At 26.0% G+C, this 11,218-nt stretch overlaps 1 protein-coding gene across 1 annotated transcript in view; it reads left to right on the top strand.

Annotated features, from left to right (window-relative positions):
* Nucleotides 1-11,218, top strand: part of LOC117181865 (kinesin-like protein KIF12) — a 68,185-nt gene that overhangs the window by 38,120 nt on the left and 18,847 nt on the right. Inside the window, exons 5-8 of the mRNA XM_033374875.1 lie at nt 646-783; nt 892-1,030; nt 1,268-1,362; nt 4,127-4,268. Coding sequence (XP_033230766.1) covers nt 646-783; nt 892-1,030; nt 1,268-1,362; nt 4,127-4,268 — 514 coding nt within the window. The remainder of the gene's footprint in view (nt 1-645; nt 784-891; nt 1,031-1,267; nt 1,363-4,126; nt 4,269-11,218) is intronic.

Here is an 11,218-nt window from a genome sequence, read left to right as displayed (position 1 = left end):
TGGAATTTTTCTGAGGTCAGATTCGGATTCAGCGCAGCAAAAACCTTCGGGTATAGTAGGTCTGGTCTCTGGTTCTGAGAATTGTTGGCCTGTGTTATTCAACAAGTTAAGGTTAGGCTAGCATTTTACACTGAAAATTAGTATTAAAGAAGAATCACAACTTTGTAATACTGTTAGGTTAGTTTGATAATTTACACTGAAAATCAGTATTTTGAGTAAAAAAGTCATTAGATTTTAAAGGTTAAAATTTTTTGTAAAATGTTGGATAAAGCTAACGGTTTTTAATGAAAATATCAACTTAAATTTCAAAGAAGTTTGAAAAACTTCGGACTGTTTTAGGTTATGCTAGTATTTTTCTTCTAAAATTGCTATTGCTAATAAAAAATAATTATACCATTTTTTAACAATTTTAGGTTATGATATTATTTTTCAGAACATAGATGATATGAAACAGAAAAATTTTTATTAATATTATATATTTTAATTTAAAAATTACGAGACAAAATAATTTTCGCGCGCGTTTTTTTTTTTTTAGTAAAATACCAATTTTATGTATAAAAACCGACCTGGGCGGGCCCCAAAATATTGTTTTTCTATTTTCAATATATATTAATTGGAAAATAACATATATCTTTCTCATTTTAGTTTAAGCGCATGAATCCCTACTCGGAGGATCATGGACTGGTCTTCCGCTCATTTGTCTACCTCTTTAAAATCCTGCAGGACCGGCGGGAATGTAATTTTGTCTTGAAAGCATCCTTTTTGGAGATTTATAACGAGAAGGTTCGTTAAAAAAATTAATATTACATTAAGATGCACCTTTATTAACATAATTTTTTAAAATATTTCATAATATAGTATATTTTTTTTTAAATAAATTTTGTATATCAGGTTATAGATCTACTAAACCCAGGCTCCAGAAAGCCACTTGCTGTCCGGTGGAGTAAAAAGTCACGTGGATTTTTTGTTGAAAACCTTTTCACCGTTCAATGTGAAGAGTTTGACGACCTTTTAGCTGTGTTAGAAGAAGGTCAGTTTTTTGTTACAAAAATATTAATCAAATATTACACATTTTCTTTAATTGCTTTTATTTCATCCTATCTTATTTTATTATATTTTGATTTATTTTATTTTATATCATTTTATTTTACAAATTTATTTTGTTATGTTTTGTTGTTTTATATTGTATTATATATATTTATTATTACTTATTTATTTTATAAATTTTATTTATAAATTAATCATTGCTATAAATTTTGTTATTTAGGAATGAGAAATAGAGCTGTCGGTTCGCACAATATGAATGATCATTCTAGTAGAAGCCATACAATATTGACTGTTCACATAACTTCCGAACAACAGGTGTGGGTCAAATTACTTAATTATATTTTTATAATTTTAATTATTTGTTTAAAATCATCTTTTCAAATTACTTTTGCAATCGTTGAATCTTCCGAATTCCTAATTGAATCATTTGAAAACGTCTATTGATCAAAGGACTACAAAGAGAGTTACAAAATTGTTGCAGAATTTAACGAGATTTCCAAATATTTCACACATTTTGCTCAAGGGGTTTTACAAGATTTTAAGATTTTTACCAAATTTTAAGAAGTTGAATCAGATTTCTAGAAATTTTACTGGATTTCAAAACATTTCAACAGATGCCGAAAGATTTGTACGGATTTTAAGAAATAACGGGGATTTTAAATGATATTTCGAATATTTCAATGGATTTAGAGAGATTTCATAGTATTTCACAGGATTTCGAAATATTTTTAAAGATTTAAAAGAGTTTTTAAGTAATTTTGACGGATTTTAATAGATATGAGGTGTTTTCGATGATTTTAAGTGATTTCAAAGTATTTTAACCCTTAAAGGGCATGCTGGGTGTAAAACACCCAGTGACTTATTCGCGCTTTAACAAAACGTACCAAATTCAAGAAAGTGGAACATATGGCGCCAGATTAACAAATGAAATGAAAACCTATTTTTCTATGTCATTTTCATATAATTTTGATTTTAATAATTTTTATACGCAGTTTAAGATCAATACAATCGTTTAATCACACAAAATACGGTGTTTCATTTTTTATCGAATTGAAACTTTTATTTTTTAGAATAAATACCTTCTTTGGAACGAACACTAAAAGACTAATTTCATTTTTGAAGCACCTCATCTCGGAAGTATTCAAGTAAAATTTTAAGTAAAAATATCAAAAACATAAAAAGTTATGAATTTCAAAGTGAAAAAAGTCTTTTTTTATTTTTTTCCAAAAAGGATCTTTTAAAACTACTTTAAATTTCAAAAACTGTTATGAAACCTTTTTCTCCTTAAACTAGATAGATTAAACATCATAAATTAATTTTCTTGTAAAAAACTATCCAATACCGTCAGCACAGCACACGTTTGATACCCTTGGGTCGCCAACACCCAGTATGCTCTTTATGTAATTTAAAAAGAGTTGAATTGGTTTTAATATATTTTAAGGGATTTTAAGAGATTCGGAAATATTTCCGCGGCTTTTAAAGATTTCAATGAATTTTAAAAGGGCTTTTAAAGGGTTTCCACCTATTTTCATCGATTATAAGGGATTTCTATGGTAGTTTGAAGATTTCAAGGATTTTCGAAGTTTTTAAAGTGTTTTAAAGAGTTTCGCAGGAGCTAGAATGTTTTAAAGGGATTTCATAAGATTTGATTTCAAATCGTAGATTTCAAATTCTTTATGTCTTACGGTCCGTCCTAACCTACGCCAATTTTGTTTTTCTCGTACAATTTTAAAAAATGTAGGGTAATCGATAGGAGTCTCAACAAATTTTTTGAGACTTCAAAAAAAAAAAAAAAAAAAAAAAAAAAAAAAAAAAGTCTTGTTAAGTTTAAGTATTTTAAAATAAAAACATATCTTACACATAGCTTTCCAAAATTGAACGGAAAATTTAAAGTATTTAACTTCAAAATGATGTATTCGTTAATCCTAACCTCTACCGTAACTAACACTACAAAGAGTAAATAGAAAAATGAATTATACCCATATAGCTTTTAATAGTTATATTACAGAAATAAATATAGTAATTTTTCAACTTGACCATGTACATTATCTCAGTAAAAGATACATTCTACAATACGTAAACTCTCTAATACTACACTGGTCTACTACTATTACTGCATGACACTGAATTTCATATATACTGGGGTATTAAACAGTTTTTTAACGTTTTTCATATTTTTAAACCACCACAATGTTTTTCTTATTTTTATAGCATTTTACGAGTTTTAAAACAAATTTATTTAAGAAATACACCAGAAAAACAGTGCTCTCTGTTAAGGTTGACAGCAACTCATTATTTTATCATACCTATAACAGTGCTGCTGTCATACTTTTTCTGAGAATTTTTGTCAACAAGATTAGATTTTTATACGTTTAACCATAATTAACACCCTGCAAAGTCTGATAATAAAAAACATTGCATCCTAAGCTATTTACTGTTACACTAAGAGGTGGGGTTAATGCACAGGAACAGGTGGCTCATTCCGCCCCATATCACATTTTTTAGTCAAATCAAAATTTCACATATTTCGGTTTTACAATTATATATAAATCTGTTGAAAACTTAAGGTCTAATAAATAAGCTATCTAAATAACCACTGGAAAAACATCTAATATGTGATTTTGCGTAATTCTTGAAGCTTCTAAAACAAATGCAAAATAGCAGAATACAGGTCTTAAAATTTGTACTTTCGTTTTTTCCAGATTTATTCAACATTGAGTTAAAAATTTTCAAAAAAGAAGTTTGATAATGTTTTTTGTGATATTAATTTTTTAAAAAATTTACAAAATAAATGATAACCTACGAGAAAATTAATGCCCTATGCTCATCTCGCCCCACCCTACCCTGCAAAGATTTCAAAGGGTTTTAAGAAATTTTTACGGATTTTAAAAGATTTCAAAAGATACAATTAAAACTTTTACGTATAATTGTTGATACCTTAATTTAATATTAACCACAAAAGTTTATTTTTTGAAAAAGATTGCAAATGCTACTCAAATTTTGTTGACAAAGTGAATGAATATTAATAATTTATTATTCATTTGGCCAATTCCTGATCATAAATTTTCATTTCTACAAGATGGAGAATGGCGTTTTCATTACCAGGCAGGGAAAGATCAACTTTGTTGACTTAGCTGGTAGTGAAATGACAAAAAAGACACAAAGTGAGGGGAAAACTCTAGAGGAGGCAAACAACATTAATAAAAGTCTGATGGTTTTAGGTGAGTCTGATTTCATTTATAATTATATACCAGCAATTATATTGTAATTGGTCGTACAAATAAATAACTAAAATAAAATAGATACACGTGCGCGAAGCAAACGTTCAAGTCTCTAGATTATTATTTTCTTCTATAGTATAAACAATTTAAAAATCCATGATGGCATAAGTTTTTAAATATTAGGGCTTAAAGATTTTGTAAACAATAATTAATTATTAATCATTTCGAATTAAGAGCGTTTAAACATTTCAAATATTAAATTTAACAATTATCAATTGGAAACTTTCCAAATAAAACAATTGAAGATAAAATAAACTTGTGGAAAAATAGATAATTATCCGAATAGAATGAAACGGAATTAAACTCGCGTAATTTCTAAATGAAAACGTTTAATGTGATATAGTGCGGAACTGAAACATTTGGAAATTAAACGATTTTAATGAGAGGCTTCCAAAATTAAATAATATCAGACTAAAATGTTCATAATTGGACAATTTCATTGGAAATAAGTTGAAATGGTATCGCGTATATAATTTAAAACTTTAAAAAGTGAACAATTTCATTTTAAATTGAGGAATATCGCAATTTAATTATTTCCGATTAAAATTTCGAAAGTAGGATAATTTCAAAACGTTAAAAGTTTAATATTTTTAGATTAGAATTTTTAAGAATGAACAAACTCTTCTAAGTCAAAAAAATAAATTCAACTTCAAAATGGAAGTTTTAAACTATAAATGATTAAAATGGAATTATCATAAAAAAAACCTTCAAAATAAAAAATAATTATAAATTGCAAACATTACAAAATAATAATGCCTAGTACCCCAAGAACTATTCAATATTAAAACTTTTGTATACTTAAACCCTTGAAAATTACAATTGTTTTAAGTAAATTTAGATCGTTTCAAAAATTAAAACATTCAAATTGGTCAATATACTTTTAAAAATTCAGCTATTTCGAATATAATTGCTCAATTAAAACTCATGATAGGGAAAAATTGAAATTTTAGCGCTCAATCAAAAAGTTCAGAACTCTAAAATTTTGAATGTTCTAAATTAAATGAATTGCTTAACTACTGAGTAGTCAATTTCAGATAGTTTCATTTATATCTATTTTTTGAAACAACACATTTTTTAACTTTTTTATTTCAAATTGTTTATTCTTGAACACATTGTTTAGGATTATTATTTATTTTACTCTTTTAAAAATTGAAATTATTTATTTTAAAAATCTTCAACTGAAAATCGGAATATATAAAAAGTTGAATTTTCAATAAATAATGTAATAATGTATTTTATATTTAAGAAAAAAAGACTTTAATCAGAAACCAGAAAAACAGTTGGATTTAACCAAAGAAGACAAATTTTCAACAAAATACTTGATTTTTAACAAAAAAATTGATTCTCTACAAAAAATAAACAAGTTTTCAACAAAATACATAAATTTTCAAACAAATAGACGAATTTTCTATCAAATAGTTCATTTTTCTGATAAAAACGACGAACTTTCAACGTAATAGTTGAATTTTCAACCAAGAAGTAGGTATGACTTTTTAGCAAAATCGTCGAATTTTCAAGAAAATAATTCAATTTAGAATGATTTGAAAGGCTGTGAATTGGATGGCCCAAAAATGCGTTGGAAATTTTTAAAAATTTTTTATGCATATCGCCCAGAAATGTGCTCGACCCACGCAAAAATAAATCCATTAAAAAAAATGATATTCAAAGGTCGCTCAAGTCCCATGAAGTTTAATACATATTTCCCATGAGCAAAAAAGACGTTTTTGTAGATTCTGCTCATAATCGTCAATGATAGTGGAGTTGCGTTGAAATTTAACGTTTCTCCCTACAATTAGCCATAGAATATGAATAAAATATTGCTTTTTAAATATCACCCCATAAGTCTATTTTATAGGATCCCAAAGAAATCCCATTAGTGAAAAATTTGATTTTACTCATTTTTGGCGCTAATTATTATTTTGTTGCTGTTTTTACAATACAAATTTATTTTAATACATAAAATACTATTTCAAACTGATAAATAGATGTTTACGTAAATTGTTTAAAGTATTTATTATTGTTTTTAGCAATTTTCTATTAGAATAAAGTTAGAAAGTCGCGGTTTTTTAAAAAAAAAGTTTCCACTTTTTTCCAATCTTTAATTAGAGTAAGGTAATAGTTAATTAATTTTAACAAACATATTTTTTTAACAAATTATATTATTCTTAATAATATTCTCTTTGAATAATGCTAGAAGTTGCGGGATCTTCTGAAATTTTTATTGTTACTAGCTATCTTCCTTTATTTATCTTTTTGAATTGAGAATTTTTTTATTTCGTTTCAAAATGTACATATTTTCTTAAAAATCTATTTTTTATAGAAAATTATCTTTTTCTTTTCAAGTGAATCATCTTGTTTGAAAATTCTTCTTTTCGGTTAAAAATTTAATTATCGCAGTTAAATATTTATAATTTTAGTTGGAAATTTATGTTCTACTTTGGAAATAAAATTACTTGTTTGAAAGTTCAACTCTTGTTAATAATTAATTGTTTTGGTTGAGATCTCATCATTTGAATATAAAATTAATTTTTTTGGTTGAAATATGAGCTATTTGATGGAAAACTTTATTTTTCTTTGGATGAAAAGAAGTTTTTTGCCGAAAATTGGACTACTTTGTTGAAATTTTGTTTTTGAAAATTATTATTTTTTTGTTTGAAACTGAAAATGTAACTATTATTTAGGTTGAATATTTCATAATTTTAGATAAAAATTCATCTCTTTGGTTAAACATTCATTATTCAACTGTTTCAGTTCAAGCTTCACAATTTTAGTTAAATATTGATCACTTTGTTTCAAAGTGTAACTATTCTTTTGAAAGTTTTTTTTTTAATTAAAAATGTTTCTGTTAGGTTAAAAATTCCCTTTTTTAATAAAAATTTAATTATTTAATTTTCGTTGGAAAAATGATATTTTGTAGTTAAAAATTCATCGTTTTTGGCAAAAAATTCAATTATTCTAGTTTAAATATTTATCATTTTAGTTAAAAATTCATCTTTCTAGCTTAAAATTCAACTATTCCAGTTCAGGATTCACAATTTGAGTCAAATACTTATCACATTGCTTCAAAGTGTAACTATTTTTTTTTTAAAGTTATTTTTTTTGGTGGAAAATAATTTTTTTGACTGAAAATTTAATTTTTTTTATGAAATATATCATAGTTTTAGTTAAAAATTCTTCTGTTTGGTTGAATATTAATGTTTTGAACTTAAAATTGAATTAGTTAAGTTTTTATTGCCAATTCATCTTTTTTAGTAAAAATTAATTCTTTGTTGTTGAAAATTCAATTCTTTCAGTTGAAGATTAATTGTTTTAGCTAAAAACTCATCTTTTTGGTTTAAAATTAAACTGTTCTAGTTGAAGATTCATCATTGATGTTAAAAAATCATGAGTTAGGTTGAAAATTAAACTATTTTATTGAAAATTCGATTGGTTTTTTGTTCAAAATTAATGTTTTCAACTAAAAACTTAATTATTCAATTTTTTGTTCGAAATTGATATTTTTGTGGAAAATTTAAGTATTTGTTTCACAATTAATCACAAACGAAAATTTTCACAAACGAGAATTTGAAATCGCTACTCTGTAAACATTTGAAATTATAAAATTTTCTACTAGACGTTTTATCTACCAGATTTTTTTTCTCTAAATTAAGATTGATGGCTTTCCAATTCTCGCAATATGAATCATGTGCAAGGTAACCACTTGCAGAATGTAAATGAAGTGCTTATTCTTCCATCATTGAGAAAACAATTTTGTTACAAATTGGCTCTTAAATATCCAATAACTTTTACCGATAAAAGTCTTTATTTTCTTTTCACGTGATCATGCAAAGAGCAATATTGCGATTCGGATTCCTAATAGACTATAATCTGTATACATGCTCGCTGATGAATAGTTTAAGAATTGAAAATATGGTAAAGTTTAATTTACATTAAGATCACTCAGATTGATACCGATCAGAGGCCCAGCTTAGAAAAACGAATATTGCATTCAATTTTGTTATATATGTGAGTAACATATGTGCTATTTCTCTTTCAATCGTCCCTTTGACCTATGGTTCACCCTCTGCATTTCTGAAACAATCGACCAGCACCATAAATTATTTTCCTTGAAGAAACGAAGCTTTTCGCCTCAGATCTTTTATTCTTTGTTGCCCAGAGGGACTGAGAGTTTTTTGCTTTTCAATTATTCAGGATCTTTAGCGGATCAATAGGTAGCTTCTGCAATGATTTCCGATAAAGGAAGTGCTGCTAGTTTTAAGAAATTAATTCCCTACTGTACTCGGATTAGTTTCAGTAATTTTTTCCGTGTTTTCTACTTCTTGGTGACTCCTTTCTGAATTTTCTCTACTGATTAATTTGTTCACACCTATATTAGGGTGGGTCGAAAAACTCTAAATGAATAGACTCATTGGTAATAGCATTAAAAAATCAGCACTAAAAATAGCACTAAAACATTTCTTTGAGGCAATATCAAACAAGTCGAGAAAAAAATCAATTTTTTGTTGGTGTTAAGTTTGGAAAAAAATAAGAAAAAATTTTTAATTGAAATATATTACAGCGAAATATGCTATATTGCCGATTTTGGGGCTGGCGGTGGGTGGGAACTTACTCATTATATCCCACTCGTCTTTTGTTTATTCACGCTTGAATGCTCGCCTGAGTGACAACCGCAGACCCCACGCACCCCGCTCAGCTTCTGTTACACTTATTTGCGGCACGGCGTCGATTCACGGAAGGGCTATAGAAGGGAGGGCTGTTGAAGGGTTTAACTGTATATAAAAAATGACGGTTTAACTGTATATAAAAAATGACCAAATGGGATAACTGGAAAATTCCGTAAAATAAAGTTCCCGACAATTTAAAATTCCCGAATCGAAAAATTCACGAATAATCAATTGACTTAAAAATAACAATGATTGTATAAAAATTGTATTAAAAAATAAATTTAAAAACACATGCGGCTTCAAACGAAAAAAGAAATTTTCTCTAAACGCAATAAAATTTTCCAAACAAACTTTGCAAGATTTATTCAGCACAGATCTGTCTAGAAGATTTTTTTATTTTTTTTTTAATTGAAATAATAATTTGATTTTTGAGAATATTTTTTGTAATTTTATTTAAGAAATATGCTTTTTCAACTTTTTTTATTTTTAATTCAAACCATATTTTTTAAAAACCTTTAAACGTTAGAAAAATTGGTTTTTCTATACAAGTTTTTGATAAATTTATTTTCATTGAATAAATCATATTCAACAAAAAATTGCGTTAATTGTTTAAATTCGGCAATTTTCTGTCGGGACATTTTCCTTTGGGAATTGTCAAATTTGGTAATATTATCAACGGCAGTGAATTTTATTATTCGAGGATTTTATATTTCGGGATTTTTCAGTCATCCCGGTCAAATATGCACTTTTGTTAATTTGTAATTAAATTTGCCAAATGAAAGTTTCATTTGTTAAGGATATTTGTACCTGAAGTTGCAAAAAATGTTCTTATTTTTGCTGCTCTTTTTAATAAACTAAAGAAACACTTTGAAAGTGTGGCTCATGGTTCAAATTTCCTTAGTTTCCTAAAACAAAATTTTATTTTTTCCATACACAACAAATTTGGAAAATTAAAAAATGTAAAATTTTCAATCGACTTGCTCAATGGTAAGAATTTTTTTTTAAATTAAAAAAAAATTATTAGTAATGCAAAAAGAAAAAATTTCTCAGTGCTATTACCAATGAATCTAATCATTTTTAGTTTTTTTTCTGCCAACCCCTTTTCAAGATAAAAATGTTGAATTCATTTATTTTTTTATTTTTGGCCGTTTAAATGCGAGTTTAAATTAGATTTTATGAAAGTATTACATTGCTTTTTTTAAGTTTGTATAAATATAGAATTTCTCAGAGTCTTGAGGAAATTTAAAACAAATTTTCAAGATTTCAGATATGTTGAAATAGAATCTAGAAAATGTTGAAGACAATTCTTTTATTTTACAGAATTTCACCAAATTTTAGGAAAAATTATAGTCATTAAAAAAATAGAACATTGAGAAGTTGGCGACAAATTTATAAATATTTTTTTAATATTCTGAATTTTTTCAAATTTTTAATTAAATTTTTCATTTCAAAAATTCTTATGTTCCTAAATATCTTTTAAACTGACTTGAATTCTTCCTAAAATTTTTAAGAAAAAAATAATACAAATTAAAGAAAATTGTAATACTTAAATTGTCCGAAATTTTATAATTGCAGGAATTTTCTATTTCGAATATTCTCTTTTCAATCAAATCTTACAATCATAAATCCTTTAAAAATTACCAAGGAGTTTTTTTCATAAAATTTGTTTAAAATTCCTTAAAATCTTGAAGATTCTTTTTCAATTATTTTCAAATTCTTTTCAAGTGTTTTAAAATTCTTTTGATTCTTTTGAATACAAGGTTTTCTTCTAAAATCTTGTTCTAAGAAATGGATTCTACATTCGGTTTCGAAATTTGAGGAAATGATTTCAAATGTTTTGGATTGTTTTTTTACTTTTCTTTAAAAATTTGTCTAGGATTCTTGAGTAAAGATTCTCTTGAAAAGTTTCAAAATTCTTGGAAAGCTTGTCTTTTTGAGATCTTGAAAAATCTACATTTCGTTATCAAAAATTGTTAATCTGAGTTATTTATCAGTGAAAACATTTACATTCATATCTTTCAATTTTTTAATAGCAAAATGACTAATAATTTGAGCATCAAGGAAAAATACCAAGTATTTCTAACTTATCGGATAATACAAGATGATACATATAATATTATATATATATATACAGGGTGGGCCATTTTAATCTATTTACCAAAAAATCTCAGAATAGTGATATTGTACACAAAAATTGTTCAGACAAAAGTTGTTCAGGATGAAGGG

This window comes from Belonocnema kinseyi, chromosome 10, assembly GCF_010883055.1.
Source record: "Belonocnema kinseyi isolate 2016_QV_RU_SX_M_011 chromosome 10, B_treatae_v1, whole genome shotgun sequence".
NCBI lineage: Eukaryota > Metazoa > Arthropoda > Insecta > Hymenoptera > Cynipidae > Belonocnema > Belonocnema kinseyi.
This window is presented reverse-complemented; position numbering and strand designations above follow the sequence as displayed.